The sequence below is a fragment of the Podarcis melisellensis genome (assembly GCF_964234715.1).
Source record: "Podarcis melisellensis genome assembly, chromosome: 17".
NCBI classification, from domain to species: Eukaryota; Metazoa; Chordata; class Lepidosauria; order Squamata; family Lacertidae; genus Podarcis; species Podarcis melisellensis.
Genome location: NC_138534.1, coordinates 2,041,533 through 2,063,386, shown reverse-complemented (window position 1 = coordinate 2,063,386; position 21,854 = coordinate 2,041,533). Strand labels below are relative to the sequence as shown.

The following is a 21,854-nucleotide window of genomic DNA, read 5'->3' as shown; positions in this document are numbered from 1 at the left end:
CTCTGTTCTATTTACTTTATCCTAAACCTGGGGAAAGGACTGTACAGTAGTTCAGTGGTAGTACATTAAAATCTATTGGGAAGTAAGAACACACAATAGGGATTCAATAGGACCTTAATAGATTGGAGAACTAGACCCAAACTAACACAAGGAATTTCAATGTAAGGTTCTGCAATTAGGTAGGAAGAATCAGCTGCACAAATATAAGATGGGGCACAGTTGGCTTGCCAGTAGTACATGTGATCTAGGGGTCTTAGTAGACCATAAGCTTAACATGAGTCAACAGTGTGGTGCAGCAACAGGAAAAGTGAATGCTATTCTAGGCTGCATCAACCAAAGTATAGTGTTCAGATCAAGGGAAATAATAGTACCACTCTATTCTGCCATGGTCAGACCACATCTGGAATACTGTGTCCAGTTCTGGGCACCACAATTTAAGAATGATATTGTCAAGCTGGAACATATGTAGAGGAGGGCAACACGGATGATCAAGGGTCTGGAAACCAAGCCTTATGAGGAATGGTTGAGGGGGTTGGAGATATTTAGCCTGGACAAGAGGAGACTGAGATGAGATATGATAGCCATCTTCCAAAGATGGAACAAACTTGTAGGACTTGAACCAATGGCTTCAAGTTACAAGAAAGGAGATTCTGATTAAACATCAGGAAGAGCTTTCAGACAGTAAGAGCTGTTTGACATTGAATGAGACTCCCACAAGAGCTGATGGACTTTGCTTCCTTGGCATTTTTAAAGCAGAGGTTGGGTGGCCACCTGTCATGGATGCTTTAGTTGAGATTCCTGCATTGCAGGGGGTAGGACTACATGACCCTGGGGGTCCCTTCCAACTCTACAGTTCTGATTCTATGAAATCAAGAGGATTTTCCTTTGAGAAAACATAGTTAGGATTGGGCTATAAAGCTGGAATCCTAAACTTGGGGAAAGGACTGTTCAGCACTTCAGTGGCAGAGCACCTTTTTTGCACACAAAACCCCCCTGGTTCAATTTCCCGCATCTTCAGGCAGGTCTGGGATTGTTCCCCATCTGAAAATCTGGAGAGCTGTAGACTGTAGTGATGGCCCAATGGTCAGACTGGTATATGGCAACTTCTGATGCGCCTAACATGCTCACTAGGAAGCAATTGCGCAGTGAGACATCTGAATAAAACATGCTTGGGGCTGCACTGTAACAGCCCAGAGGTTTCACGCTCAGAAAGACATCTGAGTTCAACGGGGCTTATTATGCAGGCTAAGCGCGCCGGAAGTCCCGGCAGGGCAGTCTCGCCTCGGAGGGCCTCCGCCCGCGTCACATCCGCCTAGCCCCTCTCCTCCCGGCATCCCTTTCGAAGAGGCAAAGCAAACGGCGAACCCGGAAGGAGGAAGCGGCGCCGGGCGGACGAAGCGGGCTCCGAAGCTGAGGCGCCGCTCGTCCCCGCGCCCCCCCCCCCGCCGCTGCTCAAGCCCCGGAGGGTGAACCCGGCCCCCGAAAGAGGCCCGAGGCCTCCGGTGGCCCCGGAGCGGGCGGCCGGCCTGCGGAGCCCCTGGCGGCGCCGGTCTCTCCTGCCCGTCGCCCAGGCTGCTCTCCCGGGAAGGACTTCAGGTCATCCAGCAAGCTTGGGGGCGAGGCGGAGACTTGAAGCCAGGTCTGCTGCGTCCCGCCCCCCTCCGCGCTCACTCTTTGAAACTCAGGGATCCGATTTTCTCTCCCCCACCTGAAAGGCTGCTTCTCTCTATGGCAGGAGATTTTGCCCCATTTCTAACTATGATAAGCCCAGGCCTGGGCAGCAACATTTTGCGGGTTGGTTTGATTAAATGCTGCTCTATTGCAAAATGAAAATAAAACAAATCTTTTCATATAGAATGCCATAATGTCAAGAAAGAAGTGTTCTGGCGTAGCCTTTTCCCTGACATACTGATTTTCTGCGTGCAGGGAATGCTTTTTGTTTGTTTGTTTGTATATATGGAGAAGCATTCAGTTGTATGTGCCTCCACCTACAATGTAAAGTGGTACAGCCCAGGAATAGACAGCTTATCCCAACAGTTCTTTTATCTCCAGCTGATGACCTGTAGCTCAATAGATTTCTGTATTTGCTTTTTAAAGGTTTCCGTCTTGACCGTTCTCTCCACTCCCCAGAACCTATCTGAATGAGTACAGCCCAAGGGGGCTGGAGTTGTGACATGGTACAACCAGGCGGATGCCCGGGTAATGACTGCGGCATGATGGGCGATGATTCCTCTCTGGGCAAAGCTGCCACCATTCACCTTCCAGCTGAGCTGGCAGGTCATGAGGTTGTGCAGCACTTTCTGGCTGAGAACAGAGATCTCAAAGGTGAGGACCTGGTGAACTGAGTTGGGCATGCAGCTCTGCGTAGAAAATAATCAGTTGGATTGTTGAAATGTTCACTTTTTTAATTCCAGCACTCAGTTTGAACTCAGTGCATGATTTCCACCATGAGTGTTTCTGTGACTGGGTGCTGTCAGAGTAGGTGGCTCACTTGTTGTTTAGTCGTTTAGTCGTGTCCGACTCTTCGTGACCCCCTGGACCAGAGCAAGCCAGGCCCTCCTGTCTTCTATTGCCTCCCGCAGTTTGGTCAGATTCATGTTTGTAGCTTCGAGAACACTGTCCAACCATCTCGTCCTCTGTCATCCCCTTCTTCTTGTGCCCTCAATCTTTCCCAACATCAGGGTCTTTTCCAGGGAGTCTTCTCATGAGGTGGCCAAAGTAATTCTAGTGAGGTGGCTCACTAGAATTGTTTAAATCAGAATTCTGCAACTTAGTGTCCTCCTGATACTTTGGACCCGAACGCCCATCATTCTTAACTATTGGCTATGCTGGCAAGGGATAATGGGAGTTGTAATCCAGCTTCTCAAGGGTACCATGTTTGAAAATACTAGTTTAGATTGATCAGATTCTATATTCTCACTTTTTTTAACTTCAGTAGCGCCAGATACATTTGTGAAGTAAAACTCTTGAAGTGGACTTAATGGGATTTGACTCCTGGGAGTGATGTGATGGATTCAAACTGATATACCATATTTTTCGCACCATAGGGCGCACCGGACCATAGGGCGCACCCATTTTGGGGGGGGGGGGAATAAAGGGGAAAAAATTATTTCCCCCCCCCCAGGCGCGGGGCTGGGGCGGGGGAAGCTCGAGCTTCCCCCGACCCCAGCCCGCAAACAGGCAGCTCTCTGCAAGCCGTGGGAGCACTCCCGCTGCTTGTGGAGAGGTCCGCGAAGCCTGGGCGCGCTGAGCTCAGCGCGCGCAGGCTTCGGCATGCTGGCAACTCCCCGCAAGGAGCCGGAGCGCTCCGGCTCCTTGCGGAGAGGTCCGCGAAGCCTGGGCGCGCTGAGCTCAGCGCGCGCAGGCTTCGGCATGCTGGCAACTCCCCGCAAGGAGCCGGAGCGCTCCGGCTCCTTGCGGAGAGGTCCGCGAAGCCTGGGCGCGCTGAGCTCAGCGCGCGTAGGCTTCGGCATGCTGGCAACTCCCCGCAAGGAGCCGGAGCGCTCCGGCTCCTTGCGGAGAGGTCCGCGAAGCCTGGGCGCGCTGAGCTCAGCGCGCGCAGGCTTCGGCATGCTGGCAACTCCCCGCAAGCAGCCGGAGCGCTCCGGCTCCTTGCGGAGAGGTCCGCGAAGCCTGGGCGCGCTGAGCTCAGCGCGCGCAGGCTTCGGCATGCTGGCAACTCCCCGCAAGGAGCCGGAGCGCTCCGGCTCCTTGCGGAGAGGTCCGCGAAGCCTGGGCGCGCTGAGCTCAGCGCGCGCAGGCTTCGGCATGCTGGCAACTCCCCGCAAGGAGCCGGAGCGCTCCGGCTCCTTGCGGAGAGGTCCGCGAAGCCTGGGCGCGCTGAGCTCAGCGCGCGTAGGCTTCGGCATGCTGGCAACTCCCCGCAAGGAGCCGGAGCGCTCCCGCTCCTTGCGAAGAGGTCCGCGAAGCCTGGAGAGCGTGAGGGGTCGGTGCGCACCGACCCCTCTCACTCTCCAGGCTTCAGCGAAAGCCTGCATTCGCACCATAGGACGCACACACATTTCCCCTTCATTTTTGGAGGGGAAAAAGTGCGTCCTATGGTGCGAAAAATACGGTAGCTAAAGTTTGTTCAGCTTGTTTATTTCATTTCAATACTGGCCAGTAACCAAAATTCTCTGGGCTGCGCACCGACCCCTCTCACTCTCCAGGCTTCGCGCAGATCTCAGAGTTGCCTGCATGCTGAAGGCTGGGCGCGCTGAGCTGGGGCTGATGGGAGTTAAGAGCCCAACAACACTCAGAGAGGGTACATATTCCCCATCCCTTCTCTGAGTAGTTGCTGTTTTTTCATGCCAGAAAAGGACTTATTCATGCATTTTGTTTTAAGGTCTAGGTTTAATTTCATTAGAGATTCCAAAAGGTCCTCCATCCCTAAAACCATTTTGGGATATGCAGGAATATCTTTGTAGCTCTTACTTTCCTAGCGTGGGTGGTAAAATGTGGTAGAGAAGAGGTGTTTCAGACACCTTTGGTAGAATCCGTGTCTATAGTGTAGGGACAAACGAGTAAAGTGGGTGGGTGTTAAATCACAACTGATTTGCAGCTGGCAGTAGAAGTATATGAACGCTGATTTTGCTGTGGAACTGGCCTATGAAATACTTTTTATAAAAACAGAAAATAAAAAGCAAGCTAAAAGCAGTGGCTTTTGAATCTAAAGTAATTGAAATCTTGCATACCTAAATTACAGCGGTCTGTTCTTTTTTAATAATGTTTTTATTTATTTTCATGGTACAGAAGATAAATTTTGAGAAAACAATTGTTACAACAGTAAACAAGAAATAACTTGTCCTGACAAAATTACAGACTTTAATCATGCCATGTGCTGAAGTTTCATTTGATTACTCTCTGAGATCACATCACATTTTCACATAAGTGCTGGGTGGATTCCTGCCACAGTCTGAACAATTTATGTATTCAATAAATTCTAACCCTTCAGTTCAAAAATATCCTGAGCAAATTTACTTCAGATTGACTTCTTAGTTCTTAGAATGACAGAATAGGTTATTATATACTACTAAAACAGAGAACAGAGAATTCTAGGAGTGTAGACTCTTTTTGCAGAATGGAAGTAAGCAATGGCTTGGTTTACATGTAATGCTATGTAAGCCAAATCACAGTTTAACACAAGGGAGCAAACTCTTCCACTGCTTTGCTCCTCCGTTATTTTGTTGATGCATTGCACCAAAGCCATTGTTTGGCTTACTATATTTTCCAAACTTGGGCTCTTAGTTTAGCTTTCCCAAACAAACCACAAGCTGTCAGCCAAATATGCAATTCTATGATTCTGTGTTTCTAACCGTAGGAGAAACCTTAGCTTGGCTCACCTCAGCAGCAAAATGACTGGAGAGGAGCAAAGCAGTCATAGTTTGCAGGCCCTTGGCTTGCTTGCACAAAGCCATGGTGTGGCTCAGCATTGCTTTGACAGAAGGCACACCCTTCCTTATGCATCTTCATTCAGTCCCATAAGCAGACGGAATGGAATGATTCCTTTCCTCGTGGAGAAGCAGGCACATTGATCCCACAAACATCCCTTGTCTCTGTTCTGCTGGTAGAAGCTATCCGACAAAGTAACCACATGCTGCGGGAGCGCTACAAGGAGTTCCTGCAATTCCAGGCTTCCCACAAGGAGGAGAAGGAGTTCCTCATGCTCAAGTTCCAGGAAGCCCGACTTGTGGTGGAAAAGCTGCACTTAGAACGCACAGGGCTGAAAAAGCAGTTGGAGCAGGCTGTCCAGGAACTGGAGCGACTGAAGGAGCAACTGGTAAGAGGGAGGGCTGAAGTGTTGAGGCGGGGGCGGGCTCCCTTCAATGCCTCTATCCCAGTGTTTCCCAACCGGTGTTCCGCGGCACACTAGTGTGCCGCGAGACGTTGCCTGGTGTGCCGTGGGAGGGAGTCGGGCGAGTCGGGCGGCGAGAGGCCTTAGGCGCCCTGCAGAAAGGCGTCCTCTTTGTGGGTGGGTTCTCCCCCCTCCCTTAGCGCATCGTATTTAGTTGGGGATTCTGGAGAGGGGGGCGGGGGCGCGCTGGCCCCGAGCGGAACAGACGCGCCGTCGTCCCCACCTCCCTCTCCTCAGTAGCTCCGAGCCGACTGACTGAGGGTGGGACGCGGCCAGCGGCGTCCTCTCTCTCTCTCTCTCTCTCTCTCTCTCTCTCTCTCTCTCTCCGCCTCCCAGCACCGCTTTTCCCGAGGCGGGCGCGCGCCTAAGGCTGAATGGGAGCAGCCTGGAGGCTTGGCAGCCTCTCAGCGGCTCATGACGGGCGTCCCCAGGCGGAAGGTGCTGAGCAGGGGCTCTGCGAGAGGGTGCGAGGGATGCGTGGTGGTGCCTGCGCGCGCGTGACTTAAGAGGGCGACCTGCTCCCTCTCCTCTCTCTCCCCTCCCTCCCCTCATGGGCACGGAGTCCCCGGCACAGCTTGGCGCTACTACAGCTACAGCTGCTGCTGCTCCTGCTTGGATGAAGGCGGCTGCTTCTTCCTAACGCCCAGCCTCTGAGGGACCGCAGTCTCCCGCCCCCCCTTTTTTTTTGGCGGGATGCTGAGGTAAAGGATCCCCTCGCGCGCGGGCGGGCATCTCTTTGGGCAGGGCGCGTGTGGAGGCTTAAGGTGGGGAGTGTGGAGGGGTTGCAGCTTGCGAGGGGAGGGTTCATATTGTATTGGGCTGCGGTGTGGGCGACACGGCTCTCCAATGGCCAGCCCGCGGAGGAACATTGAGTTGGAGCATTTCGAGGAGAGGGACAAAAGGCGCACTGAATAAAGTATTTTATAATTTTTCATATTTCTGTTTACTTACTATTTCATAATAAAGTAATTATAAAATACTTTCTTTGTGTTTATTTGATTCCTATTAAAGAGAGTTACTTTATATATAGTCAATATAGGCACAGAGTTAATTTTTTAAACATTTTCTAATGGTGGTGTGCCTCGAGATTTTTTTCATGAAACAAGTGTGCCTTTGCCCAAAAAAGGTTGGGAAACACTGCTCTATCCCATGCTTCTGTTTAAGGGCAGCTCCTCTGACAAAGAAGCTGTGTGTGTTGACATCATGGACAGAGGAGAACCAGGAAAAGCAGTGAAACAATTTTAGTTATTTTATGTGTATCAGATGTTTTGCTTTCTTGCTCACAGACAGTATCTCAGCCATTTCCCAAAGAGAAAGAGACCTCTGGAGCACAAGAGGAGCCAGACACTGTAACCCTTACTCAAGGAGAAGCTGTACTTGCTCTGGTAAGGAGAAGCATTGTGTAGCTAGGTGAGTGGGTGTAGTCTGAGCTTGTCCCGAAGAAATAATACAAGTCACAGCTATCCAAGCTACACACACACACACACGTTCTTATCTTGTAGATTGTGCTGGGAGGGTTGGACATTGGATCACAATGGTTGGTGTGTTGTAAATTTTCAGTCGTGGTTATGCACTTTCCTCTCCCTTTTCCAGGTCCCTGAGATGCCACAGCAGAAAAAGGAGAGGCTGGAGGAGGATTTGAAGGAGCTCCAGGAAGCCAACCAGGTCTTGCAGAAAGACAAGCTGGCATTGCAGGCTGAGATCTGTGCACTGCAACAAGCAGTGAAGGGCACCTCGCCCACAGAAAAGCCTGCAGTAAAGATGAAGGTGAGAGTTGGTGGGGGAAACAACAGAACATGTGAAAGGGTCACGGGTAGGCAATGGAGACAAGGCTCCTATGGAGTTTAGAATAGGGGTGTAACTGTTTGCCTGCAATCCTTCCGTTCTCACCTGCAACCCTGGCACCCCCTTCCTAGGGTCTTTCAACATTGAGAATTGGGCCGTTGAGGCTTAACAAAGATAGATTGAAAATAAATTTTATTGTATAAAAAGGAAATTAGCATACTTATTAATGTTGAACAGAATCAATAAACAATATATTGATGGTAGGCTAAGTTTAAAGCCACTACAAATAGTAAGAACTATTTGTCTTCAAAAAGCATGCCTTGGAACACATGAAAAACCAGGATGCAGTGCAACTGGTCAGCCTAATAGTGGAGGGAGAAAGATGTTTGGCTGAATGAAGGGAAGGGGATGATCTGGCTCAAGGGGTGAAGGTGGTAAGAGAAGGGAAAGGGATACTCGTGAGAGCTTTTAGAAAGGGAAGGGGACGTTGTCAAGAGGAGGAAATGAGTTTGGACCGTGATTAAGTGAAGCTCTGGGGAAGTTTTTATTTTTTTTATATAAATTTTTTTTATTAATTTTTCCAACACATAATAAAAGACAAACACATTACAAAACAAAGACATACACCACATTAAACATATACTGACTTCCCCGTACCTCCCTTTCGCTGCATCCTTATTCCAAAGTTCTTTAGCAACCCTTTTATCAGTTTATCTATTAGTTCCCTTTCATTAAATTTCTTTAAACTTAATATTTACAGCTGTATTTCTCTACTTCTTACCCCTTGACATCTCAACACTCCTCAATTTTACAACAGTTTTTAAGATATAATTTAAACTTCTTCCAGTCCTCTTCCACTGTCTCTTTCCCCTGGTCTCGGATTCTGCCGGTCATCTCTGCTAGTCCCATGAAGTCTGTCACCTTCGTCTGCCATTCTTCCAGAGTAGGTAGTTCTTGCATCTTCCAATACTTTGCCAGAAGAATTCTTGCTGCTGTGGTAGCATACATAAAAAAGGTTCTGTCCTTCTTTAGCACCAATTGGCCCACCATGCCCAGGAGAAAAGCCTCAGGTTTCTTAGGAAAAGTCCATTTAAGGACCTTCTTAATTTCATTATAGATCATTTCCCAAAAGGCTTTAATCTTTGGGCAGGTCCACCAAAGGTGGTAAAAGGTACCTTCAGTCTCATTACATTTCCAACATTTATTATTGGGCAAATGGTATATTTTTGCTAGTTTGACTGGGGTCATGTACCACCTGTAAATCATTTTCATTATGTTCTCTTTTAAGGCATTACATGCCGTGAATTTAACACCAGTCAGCAAACATAATGTCATGACCGATATCCTGTGCCCATTTAATCATAGCTGATTTCACCGTTTCATCCTGTGTATTCCATTTCAACAGCAAATTGTACATTCTAGACAAGTTCTTAGTATTGGGTTCTAACAGTTCTGTTTCTAACTTTGACCTCTCCTTCTGAAATCCTATTTTCCTGTCCTGCTTAAATGTCTCATTTATCTGACGGTAATGTAACCAATCTCGAACTTTGGACTTTAGTCTCTCAAAACTCTGAAGTTTAAACTTCTCACCATCTTGTTCTAGGATTTCACAGTATTTTGGCCATTTAGAATCCATATTAAGTTTTTTCACCGCCTTAGCTTCCATTGGTGACAACCACCTGGGGGTTTTACTTTCCAACAAGTCTTTATATCGAATCCAAACGTTGTATAGTGCTTTCCTAACAATATGGTTTTTAAAACTTTTATACACCTTTGCCTTGTCATACCATAAATATGCATGCCAACCGAAGTTATTATCATACCCTTCCAAATCCAAAATGTCTGTATCTTCAAGAAGCAGCCAATGTTTCAACCAGCAAAAAGCTGCTGATTCATAATAGAGTCTTAAGTCCGGCAGGGCAAAGCCCCCTCTATCTTTTGCATCAGTTAAAATCTTAAATTTTATTCTGGGCTTTTTGCCCTGCCAGACAAATTTGGATATGTCTTTCTGCCACTTCTTGAAGCAGTCCATCTTGTCTAAGATCTGTAACGTCTGAAACAAAAATAACATTCTAGGCAATACATTCATCTTAATAACAGCAATTCGACCTAACAAGGAAAGTCTCAATCTTGACCATATTTCTAAATCTTTCTTTACTTCTGTCCAACATTTTTCATAATTGTCTTTAAATAGATTCACATTCTTAGATGTTAAGTTCACCCCCAGATATTTCACTTTTTTTGTTATTTCCAAACCTGTTTCACCCTGAAATCTCTCTCTTTCTTCCATTGTTAAGTTTTTTTCCAGCACTTTCGTTTTCTGTTTATTCAGTTTGAATCCTGCTACTTGACCAAATGTCTCAATTAGTTCTAATACTCTTTTGGTACTAGTATCTGGCTGTTGCAAAGTTAAGACTAGGTCATCTGCAAATGCCCTTAACTTGTAATTTTTAACTCCGACCTGAATACCTTTAACCAACTGGTCCCTTCTAATCATATTTAACAAAACCTCCAGGACTGATATAAAGAGCAAAGGGGATATTGGGCATCCCTGTCGTGTCCCTTTTTCTATTGGTATTTCTTCCGTAACCACATTGTTTACTATTAATTTAGCTTTTTGTTTAGAATATATTGCACCTATACCGTTTTCAAAACCTTGGCCTACCCCCATCCCTTGGAGATTCTTCTTCATAAAACTCCAGCAAATGTTGTCAAAGGCTTTCTCCCCGTCCACAAAAATCAAAACAGCTTTCCTATTAATATCCACCTCTAATAACTCCAAAATGTCTATAATGTTCCTCACATTTTCTGACATCTGTCTCCCAGGAAGAAAGCCTGTCTGGTCCTTGTGAATCTCCTCTAACAGCACTCTTTTAAGTCTTTTTGCCAGAATGTCTGCAAAAATTTTATAATCCACGTTCAGTAAAGATATAGGGCGGTAGTTCCTGACCTGGTTCTTTTCAGTCTCTGTTTTCGGTATAAGTGAGATAAATGCCTCTTCCCACGATTCGGGAGCCTTTTTCCCCTCCATAATTTCATTGCATACTTCTTTCAATGTATTAACCATTCCTTCAATTGTATTAACCATTCCTTCAACGCTTTGTAGTATCTTGCAGTCAAACCATCTGGTCCTGGAGATTTCTGGTCCTGGAGATTTCGCTCTGGGGAAGTTTTTAAAGTATGAATTGAAAGTGGATGGGGGGACTTTGGGGCAATGGCTGAGAGTAAAGATTCCATTCTTGCAGTGGGTGGCTATGGGAAGGAGAATGAGATTCTGAGGAGAAAAAGCAACAGAAGAAGAAAAGAGCAGTGCAAGGGGACGAAGGAAAGTACAGTGGTACCTCGGTTTACAAACTTAATCCGTTCCGGACGTTCTTAAACCAAAATTGTTCTTAATCTGTGGCGCGCTTTCCTTAATGAGACCTGCTGCTGTCAGTGCCCTTCCACCATTCGGCTTCCATTCTTAGACCGAGAGCATTCTTCTGCTGTGCCAAGTGAAGGAGAGATGGGTAGCATAGCTCTTGGGCTCTTCTGGCAGAAGCCTCAGGCTATTGAAACCTCTTGATTTTAAATATTAATTAATTTTCCATACCACCCTACATCTGACTATCACTGGACAGTTTACAATATAAGAACACAGAAATACCTTCAATAGTAACAAATAAACTACCCCCCCCCAGGTTAAAAGGCCTTGGATTTATAATTTTCCAAAAGGAGAAGGCAAATGTTTTCGCCTGGTGCCAAAGGATACGTAACAAAAGTGTCAGGTGAGCCTCTCTAGGGAGAGCATCCCACAAGCAGGAGCCACCACAGAAAAGGCCCACTTTTGTGTTGCTACCCTCAGGACCCCTCATGGAGGAGGCACATGAAGTTCATATGGGGAGAGTCAGTCCTTGAGGTATTGCGGTCCTAAGCCATTTAAGGCTTTATAGGTCAAAAACAGCAGTTTGAATTGGGCCCGGAAACTAATTGGCAGCCAGTGCAGTTGGGGCATGATTGGAGTTACCGTATTGGCCTGAATATAAGCCGCACCCGCAAATAAGCCACACCTTTAAAATTCAAGAAAAAAATAAAAAAGGCAATACCCAAATATAAGCCGCCCTCTTAAAATTCTGTAGGCACTCACATCTGTTCTGTTTTACCATATGTCTCTTTCAGCAGCCATATTAGAATCATAGAGTTGGAAGAGACCACAAGGGCCATGGAGTCCAACCCCCTGCCAAGCAGGAAACACCATCAGAGCACTCCTGACATATGGTTGTCAAGCCTCTGCTTCAAGACCTCCAAAGAAGGAGACTCCACCACACTCCTTGGCAGCAAATTCCACTGTCAAACAGCTCTTACTGTCAGGAAGTTCTTCCTAATGTTTAGGTGGAATCTTCTTTCTTGTAGTTTGGATCCATTGCTCCGTGTCCGCTTCTCTGGAGCAGCAGAAAACAACCTTTCTCCCTCCTCTATGTGACATCCTTTTATATATTTGAACATGGCTATCATATCACCCCTTAACCTCCTCTTCTCCAGGCTAAACATGCCCAGCTCCCTTAGCCGTTCCTCATAAGGCATCGTTTCCAGGCCTTTGACCATTTTGGTTGCCCTCCTCTGGGCACGTTCATAAAAGCCAATTTTCATAAGGTCGCAAGTTTAAACCGCACTCTAACTTTTCACGGTTGGAAATTGAAAAAAAAAGTGTGGCTTATATTCGGGCCAATATGGTATATACTTAAACCTTCTTGCCCCAGTGAGCAACCTGGGTGCTGAATTCTACACCACTTGACGTTTCCAAATTGTCTGCAGATTATTATAAACTCTAATAATCTAGTTTACTAGAGCAAGACAACCAAAGTTAGGATAGTGACCTGAAACACAGGCCCAAATGTGGGTCTGAGTGAGTGATTTGATGCAGGGAAATATACTGGAAGACATCCATGTCCCTGCACTGACATCTGCATGCAGATCTAACGGTAAGTCCAGTTGTGGCAGAAACTTCTGCTGCCCCAGTGGGAATCCACAATTACCAAGCTCAAAGTCAGCGGTCAGCAAACTTTTTCAGCAGGGGGCCGGTCCACCGTCCCTCAGACCTTGTGGGGGGCTGGACTATACTTTGTGTGTGTGGGGGGGGAATGAACTAATTCCTATGCCCCCGAGATACATTTTAAATAAAAGCACACATTCTACTCACGTAAAAGCACCAGGCAGGCCCCACAAATAACCCAGAGATGCATTTTAAATAAAAGGACACATTCTACTCCTGTAAAAACACACTGATTCCTGGATCGTCCACGGATTTAGAAGGCGACTGGGCCGGATCCAGCCCCCAGGCCTTAGTTTGCCTATCCATGCTCTAAGTCCACGTGACGTCCTGACACAATGGATACAGCAGCAGAGAAGCTCCAGGACCACCCACAGCATAAGAACTGTGGCTACTTGTCCACTTGTTTAGCAATCAAACAGATGTCAGTTAGGGACATCCTCTCCTTCCACCAGCACTGTCCTGGTAGGGATGCAGGTGGACCACCAGCTGAAGCTGATGGAAAGCCCTCTGCACCACTAAGCCCACCTGAGCCTCAGGCGACAGCAAAGGATCCAGAAGCTGTACCCCCAAGCTGCATCCCTGCTCTTTCTGAGGAGTGTGACCCCATCAAGAGCAGGCCACCTCCCAGCCATCTGGTCTAGGGAACCGCCCTCTAACAGTGCCACAGTCTGATCTGGATTGAGCTTCAGTTTGATTAGCTATTGTGGGGTGAGAGAAGGAAGAATTGGCATTTTAGGTGATCATTTCTTGGCTTAACACTAACAGGAGTCTGGTGAAAAGTACAACTGATAAGGGAGGAAGGCAAAGATTTACAGTGAAGGGGATGGCAATCAGTGCAGTTAGCAGGACACATTGCAACTTAGCTTGCTTATATATGCCTTGTGAGAGTTACAATAAAGGAATCTCTGTTCTTGTCTCTCCCAGCCAAAACAAAAAAAGCCTTCTCAGATACAGGCTATCATTCTTAAAGCAAAATCTGGATTTTGGGATGTTCCATAACATATTGAATCTGGTAAAGATTAATTTATCTGGTTACCTTTCCAGGAGAATGGAGTTGCAGAAGAACAACCTGTGGAATTGGAATCCTTGCAGGGCTCAGGGGCCAGGTAAGAGCCCCCTAGCATGGAGAAACCAAGAGAATGGTCCTTGGGAAGCCAGACCATATGTGCACCTATTTATTTTATGTTATCAAATTTATAATAACAGACTTATACACTGCCTTTTAGTCAAGTGGCCCAGGTAGTTACAATAAAATATTAAAAACATTAAAGGTAAAGGTAAAGGTACCCCTGCCCGTACGGGCCAGTCTTGACAGACTCTGGGGTTGTGCGCCCATCTCACTTAAGAGGCCAGGGGCCAGCGCTGTCCGGAGACACTTCCGGGTCACGTGGCCAGTGTGACATCGCTGCTCTGGTGAGCCAGAGCCGCACACGGAAACGCCGTTTACCTTCCCGCTGGTAAGCGGTCCCTATTTATCTACTTGCACCCGGAGGTGCTTTCGAACTGCTAGGTTGGCAGGTGCTGGGACCGAGCAGCGGGAGCGCACCCCGCCGCAGGGATTCGAACCGCCGACCTTTCGATCGGCAAGTCCTAGGCGCTGAGGCTTTAACCCACAGCGCCACCTGCGTTCCCTGTTTGTAAAAACATTACAAAATAACTAATACCGAAAATAGCCAAAGGAGCCAAAGGAGCACATTTGTAAAATCAGCATAATCGCATATGAACCCGAATAAAACAGATCAACAAACGTTTAAAGGTCTGGGGAAATAAAAAGGTGTTTCTGGCACTAGGCTAAGACACAAGACGATGCCTGCCAGGCAAGCCTTTCTAGGGATAGCGCCTCCAAAGCAGGCTGCCAGCCCAGGGTCTTTTCCCCAGTAAACATCTGTAATGTCTTAGAATGGTTGGGGGAACCTGGAGAGGGGAACCTGGTGATCTCATGGGATGCTCCTGTTTATATACCTGGAGTTCATTTCAGGATGCTTCCAGGTTGCAGGCTTTTGTCTAGTGATACACAGTACCCATTACTGACTGTTAGATAAGAAAAAATGAAAGAAGCAAGCCCAGCTTTTTCACCAGGTACAGTGGAACCTCAGTTGTTGAACGTAATGCATCCTGGAGGATCGTTCGACTTCCAAGATGTTCAACCACAGAGGCACAATTGCTGGTCAGCAATTTCCTTTTAAAAAATGGAGAAACACGTCTTGGAAGCCATTCAACTTCCAAGGCGTGTTTGAAATCAAAGCATTCACTTCCGGGTTGTCAGTGTTCAGGTTCCAAATTGTTCAGCTTCTGAAGCGTTCAGCAACTGACGTTCCACTATAGAATTAAGTCACCTAGGCAGTTCAGACTGAAACCCAGCATAGTTGTACTTTTGTACCAATAACCTATTGCAGAGCTTTCCAGACTTTTCATGCTGGTGACACACTTTTTAGACATGCATCATTTCGTGACACAGTAATTCAGTTTTACTAGCAAACCAGAGGTTAAACTAACCGCTTTCCAGCCCTGGGAGGAGCGTGTGGAATGCTAGTGTGACACACACTGCAGCCGACAGTGATCACAGCCGAATGTGATTGCCAGCCTTAGTCTCAGAAATCTCATTCTGCACAAAACTCTGCCAAAGTCCAGCTTGGCATATGACTAAATGTCAAAGCCAAGACTTAGTGGGCTGGTGTTCTGTGGCTAGAGATTTGAGAGTGTTTGCAACTGGCTGAGAGTTGATGCTGCAAATTAGGTTGTGTGGGTTTTTTTTTTTTTTTTTTTGCAAACTCACAGTGCATTACCTTTCTTTCTTTACAGAAATAGTTCTGGTCAGGACCAGGCTGAAGAGCTATGCAAGAGGCTGAAGGAGGTAGAGGATGAGTAAGTTCATGATAATATGCTTATACTTTCTCAGGTATGTCCAGCCAGGCAGGCAGAATGTTGGAAGACATCTAGGGAGTGAAACTTACAGATGTTGGCAGGTAGTGTGTTTTGAGGAGGGGAGAGCCCATAAAGGAGATGTTCATGAATCCAGCTGTTAGTACAATGAGAGGAAGTCACAGCTGGGGCTATGCAAAAGTCATTTGGCAGGATTTGATCCAGGGAAGCCTCCTTCCACTGAATGAGGCCAAGTGCCCGCCATTTATGTGGCCTGGTCCCTGAAGCAGGTGGGAGGAGTAACTCAATATTGGTTATTTCCCTGCCATTTAAGGAGAATGGGCAGAATCCTTGTGGCCAGGAAATTGAGGATGGGAGGGTAAAATGGTTACTTCTGAGCCAGAAGCCACTGCAAAGTTATTAGCAGTTACTGAGGTGGTAAACTTGCATTTGAGCTGCACCAGCTCACACTGCATGTATGGATTTCATATAATAAAATGCTCATTATATGAACCTAGCATCAGGAAGAGGACTTGGCTAGAATTTCTCTTTGTGATACATTATTTTCTCTATGCTGTTCATTTATGGAGGAGTGTGCATTCTTGAGTCCCCACCTATAGTGTGAGGTGGTGCAACCGAGACCCAGGATTATTACCTCAGTGAGGAAAATATTTTAGAGCAGGGCTGCTGGAATCTCTGGCCTCCCAGGGGTTGTTGGATTACAGTTCCCATCATCCCTGATCATTGGCTTTGCTGGCTGGAGCTGTTGGGAGTCAAACAATACTTTGAGGGATAAAGGTTTCCCATCAGTGCTTCAGAGTGCGTGTGCATTAACAGAATCATCAGGTCATGACAGAATCATACTTTCCCCCTCCTCCCCAACCTTGTGTAAGGACTGTCAGTGGAAGCATGAAGACAATAGCAATTTAAATCTTGGGGGCTGAAGAATGGCAGGTGAAAGGGTAGCAAATGTATAGTATTTGCAACACCCAAAGCAATGGAAGGTTTTGGAGTATGGAGTGTTGACGTGGATGCTACTATCCCTCAGAATAATGAGCATTATTGGGTAAATCCTAGGATGAATGTCCTATCCACAAACAACCCCTCCTCCCCCAGTGTAGCTTTGGTAGATCATAACTAGTATATTTTGGACAGGACATCAAGGGTTTATTACTGAGTGATGGAACCTGTAGTGGCTAGTACTGAAGTAGAGTAGAAGACATGCTATCTTGTGAAGTTCAACAGCCGCACATTTTATCATTCCCACCCCCAGGAGTTCAGCCCTTCGTCAAGAGCTGGCATCAGCCAGAGAGGAACTCGTGCGTCTGGCAGCATGGGAGCACGAGACCCAGCAGCAGCTACAAACACTGAGCAAGCAGTTGGAGGTGAATTGTCACTCTAGCATGAAAATCTTGTTCCCACAAGCTTCAGAGGTTCCTGTCTGTCCCACTTTACAGGCACTGACTGACCTGTGATCTGTCTCCCACTCTCATTACAGCAGGCTGGGGAGGACAAGGCCTCAGTAAAGGCTCAGGTGACTTCCTTGTTGGGGGAGTTGCAGGAGAGCCAAAGTCGCCTGGAAACCTGCACACAGGAAAAGAAAGAGCTGGAGGAGAGGTGAGTCACGCAGGAGACTTGTGTGGTCAGGCTGTGTGGTTGGCAAGTGGCTGGAGGGAGGCCTTTTTGCCTGCAGTGATGCAGACATTATGAAACAATGAGCTGGGCCTGCTCTGTGGGACAGGGAGATTGGCTCCACTCTCCTTCCCCTCCAAGCATACTGACCTCAAACTGGAAGAGATCATGTGACGTCTTCTGTGCAGCAGGGGTCTGGATGTGTCCTGTACCTGGCGCCCTAAATCTGGAACAGCCACATTTGCTTGATTAGCTCATGCCTCTGTGAAAAACACTAGGTGTTTTGAATACCAAAATCAAGACCCAGTCTCAGAAAAATATAGGAGGCAGCTTTGATCCATTAGAACTGGCAGTCCATTAGAGTGGAAGCCTTTTTTTCTTCTTCCAGTGGTTAGGTGTCAAACCAAAAAGCAAGTTGGGAACTGCTGCTGGCCTTCCATGTGCTTTCTCACAGTGTATGGGATCACAAAAATAATGACAAAAAATGTTGAAGAGCTGGGGATGCTTCTTTGATATTTTCACCTCTGTCACTTGCCTTGGTGAAGAGGTCGGCAGGTTGCTTCTTCAGGAATGCAAGCAGCTATGATGGAAAGGTCAGAGAGAACCCCACCCTCAGTTACATGCACATCCTCAACAGTGGCCCACTTTCCATGTGAAGCCACAGAAGAGGATGACAGCACCGAGTGTTACGATGAAGAAGATTCAAGGAGTTGCGTAGAAAACCTATTGAATCAAACAATGCTGGATCTAGTGCTGTCATGGTACATATTTTCTGGGGTGAAAAGGCAAAGGTAATTCTGTCTACCCAGGAAATCTTGGCTAGCAGGTAAAAGAGCTGTATTTGTCTTTTCTGCTGTGCTACAGGGTCCGTGCAGCTGGCGAAAGACTCCAGCATCTTGAAAAGGAGGCTGAAGCCCGCACCAAACAGCACAGTGTGCAAGTCGATCAGTTGCGCCTGCAGGTGCAAAATCTAGAAAGCGCCTTGCGAGTGGAGCGGCAGAGCGCCACAGAGGAAAAGTGAGTGAGAGGATGGGAGAGCCAAGAGCCTGGGGGATTTAGCCCTGTGGCAAGTACCTATAAACTGATCTATTCCCTCTCTCCTCTATAGGAGAAAATTAGCTCAGCTGCAGGTGGCCTATCACCAGCTCTTCCAGGAGTATGACTCTCATATCAAAGCCAGTCTAGAAAATGAGAAGTGGAGCCAGGTGGGAGAAATGATGCTTTGTAATGAAAACCTTAATTCTATAAAGGGTCCCTTTTCCACTTTGTCTTGGTGGGGGCGGGGAGTTAGATTGAGATGTCATGCTTCATTTTTCCTCTAGCAACATGCAGCACCTGATATTTTTTAGAGCTGCCCCATTTCTTCCAACCCATCAGAGTTCCGGTTTTCTCATTTTTCCTGGCATTTGTAAAGCATTTGCCCCCCATTCCTGTGTTGGGGTGGCTAATACATGACCACAGACCATATTTAGTCCCTTAAAATAAGTTTAATAATAATGACGGTTCCCATGTGTCCCATGCCAAAAGTGGCTTTAGGGCCCCCAGCCCCTCAAATCTGTACCTTAAAAAATAATACAGTGGTGCCCCGCAAGACGAACGCCTCGCAAGACGAAAAACCCGCTAGAAGAAAGGGTTTTCCATTTTGGAGGCGCTTCGCAAAACAAATTCCCCTATGGGGTTGCTTCGCAAGACGAAAAAAATCTTGCATCCCCCCCACGGGTTTTTCCCCGCTTTTTTGCCCTTAAGCCGCTAAGCCGCTTATCAGCTGTTCCGCTGACAGCTGATCGCTGGAAGCCGCTTGACAGCTGTAGCGCTAATCCGCTAAGCTGTCAATGGGCTTGCTTCGCAAGACGAAAAAACCGCTAGACGAAGAGAATCGTGGAATCGTCTAGCGAGGCACCACTGATAATTCCTGTTTATCATTTGCAATAAAGAAATTTGTGCCCAAAGTTGGTTTCAATTCTTAAAAAACACTGACAATTCCTATGCTCGGATGCCAAAAGCGCCCCAATTGCTTTTTTAAACTTGAAAACAGGTGGCAAGCCCCATGTCAAATGATCACCGTACTCTTATTAAATTTAGTAATAATGAGCGACAAAAATGGTTTAAAATGGGTGTCATTTATTGCGGGATCTTTTGGGAGGCTTACCTTCTTTTGCAACAACTTTACACTTCAGCCTTGGCTCCTAGAGGGTTGGTCATTGTGGCCCTGGGCCTGAAAAACTTTAGCCACCCTTGTTCTATATAGTTTAAAAAGGTCTGGAAGGGGCAGTATTTTATTTGATAAGATAGTAATAAAAATAATTTCCTAGTTGTATGGCTTGTGGCGGAGTGGTATGTGTGTGTATATTGTGTTTATGTATCAGTCACACTAAAGTCAAAAGAAATTTACAGTATTTCCAAAGTAACTATAGTGGTCTGTTGTACTAAATATAAATGCATACCCTTTGTATACCTTTTTTAAGAGTAATCCCAACAAACTTAATAGACTTTAGTTATGTTAAAAATCAAAACAGGGCAGTCTTAGCCTGATTTAATTAATTTAGAACCATTGGCATGCAGTCCCCAGCAGAAAATTGCCTACAGTGAACTCTGTCCCCTCCTCAGGGTTTGGATGTGCGGGCTGCTGAATTGTCTGAGCAATTACAGCAGGCTGAAGAGGCTCTGGTGGCCAAGCAGGAACTGATTGACAAGCTGAAGGAGGAGGCTGAGCAGCACAAGGCTATCATGGAGACTGTGCCAGTGCTCAAGGCACAGGTGAGTAGGGAATTAAGTTTGCCATGGGGAAGTAGCCATGCTGGAAAAGGGATTGGTGTGTATGTTTGTGGCAACCTGGGGAATGTGAGTAGTGCATTAAGAGGTAAAGTAGCTGTCACCCTACTTTTTATTCAGGCTGATATCTACAAGACAGACTTCTTGGCAGAGCGTCATGCTCGGGAAAAACTACATGAACAGCGAGAGGCCCTGCTGGAGCAAGTTGCTCAACTGCAGAGAGATTATGAAAAGCTGCAAGCAGAATCTGAGGGAGTCAGACGGTGAGTAGGGGATGGATGAAAACAATGACACACCCAGAATGTAGTAGTTTGTCCACATCAGCTGTGGTGTTGGTATCTGTGTTAAGCTTCTTTTGATTTTGGGCAAGGTATGAAAGTGGTCTGTAGCCAAAGGCAACAAACCTTATACAGTGGTACCTTGGGTTAAGTACTTAATTCGTTCCGGAGGTTTGTACTTAACCTGAAGCACCACTTTAGCTAATGGGGCCGCCTCCTGCCGCCGTGCCACCAGAGAACGATTTCTGTTCTCATCCTGAAGCAAAGTTCTTAACCCGAGGTACTATTTCTGGGTTAGCGGAGTCTAAACTGAAGCGTCTGTAACCCAAGGTACCACTGTACGTCTTTCACTTTTCCCGGGAAAGGGTTAGTATTACAAATAAACTGAATTGTGGTTATCTCTCCCTAAACAGTTCTCTGATGGAAGAGATGAGGAATCGCCATTCAGAAATGCGGCCACAACCTCAGCCAGGTGTGTTTTAGTGTTACTTATCCTTAAGAGAAAAAAAATCAGTTCACACACAAACATACTTCTTATGTTATTTCTAATCAATTTGGCTTGTTTTAAGAATTCCTTTAAAAAAACCAAAAACTTTATTGCCTGCCTTTATTTATTGCTGGTTAACCATTCTGGCATCTTGAACCTGCTGTCATCTTTCCACAAGTGTGGCATATATTCCTCCTAAGCATCTAGTATTGTGGTTTTTAAATATACTCCAAGCATCCTGAAGAGATTTGTCCCTCTTGATTCCCTCTTCTGCTTTCTTGAAGGAACTTACAGCTATGAGAACAAATGTGAAGTGTTGTCATCATTGCTAGCATGAGGGAGTAGATTGACTGTACTTTTCTTGTCCTTCCAGGTTTCCTGAGGGGTCCTGCCCCATTCCACCCCCAGCTTCTAACAGTGAGAAGACAAAGCCTTGCTGAAGAACCGATTGAGTTCTCTTGTCCCAAGTGCCAGTACAGGGCTCCAGACATGGACACTCTACAAATCCACGTCATGGACTGTATCCAGTGACACTGATTGAGGAAGGGAATGAGTGTTCCATTCTGTGGTATCATTTTGTTGCCTTAAGCCAAACCAGCAGTACAGCTAAGAGTTTACCTTGGAGCAAAGATCATTGACTTTTTCCTCCCTACCTGTATGTCATTAACTTTTTTCCTTCTATGAAAATGGTAAAGCCTGCTGCTGTCCTCCTTCAAAGCCTGGCTACCATAGCCATGGGGTTTTCACTGTTTTAGGTTTGTGTGAAATAATGTGTTTGATCTACTGTATGTCAAGAGGATTCAGCCACCCCTTTAACATAACAAACAATACATATCTCGGTAGCTCTTTTAAGGGTGCTCCTCTATGAAGACTGCTCATTCTTGCTTTCTCTAAGTGCCTCCCAAGATACAGGAAGAATCCTCCAAGCTACATACCCTAACTGTGCCTTACACATTTCCTTAGCCAAGCTGTGATGAGGAAGCCCATGCAATAGAGAAAGAGAATAGTTTCTTTCTTTTGCTTTCCAAGAGGTATGCCCAGTTGAAACTGCTTATTGGGGTTAGTTACCAGTATTTCTACAGTATGAAGAGTCACCATACGACTCCTACTTTCTCTAAAGTCAATTAAAGTAAAGTTCAAGATCAGCAATGA

At 46.4% G+C, this 21,854-nt stretch overlaps 1 protein-coding gene across 4 annotated transcripts; it reads left to right on the top strand.

The window, feature by feature from the left end:
- Positions 1–1,422: 1,422 nt before the first annotated feature.
- IKBKG (inhibitor of nuclear factor kappa B kinase regulatory subunit gamma) lies at positions 1,423–21,847 on the top strand. Of its 4 annotated transcripts, none has more exons than XM_081895252.1 (15): positions 1,423–1,639; positions 2,131–2,325; positions 5,574–5,779; positions 7,141–7,239; positions 7,448–7,621; positions 13,716–13,777; positions 15,474–15,536; positions 16,807–16,918; positions 17,032–17,150; positions 18,030–18,182; positions 18,274–18,370; positions 19,773–19,922; positions 20,058–20,200; positions 20,629–20,687; positions 21,076–21,847. In XM_081895252.1, the coding sequence occupies exons 2-15, from the start codon at positions 2,142–2,144 to the stop codon at positions 21,231–21,233; spliced, it is 1,779 nt and encodes a 592-aa protein (XP_081751378.1). In that variant the 5' UTR covers positions 1,423–1,639; positions 2,131–2,141; the 3' UTR covers positions 21,234–21,847. The 4 variants fall into 4 exon arrangements, with proteins under 4 accessions (XP_081751378.1, XP_081751377.1, XP_081751375.1 ...); XM_081895251.1 differs by having other exon boundaries at positions 5,571–5,779; positions 17,035–17,150; XM_081895249.1 differs by having other exon boundaries at positions 1,424–1,639; positions 5,571–5,779.
- Positions 21,848–21,854: the final 7 nt, after the last annotated feature.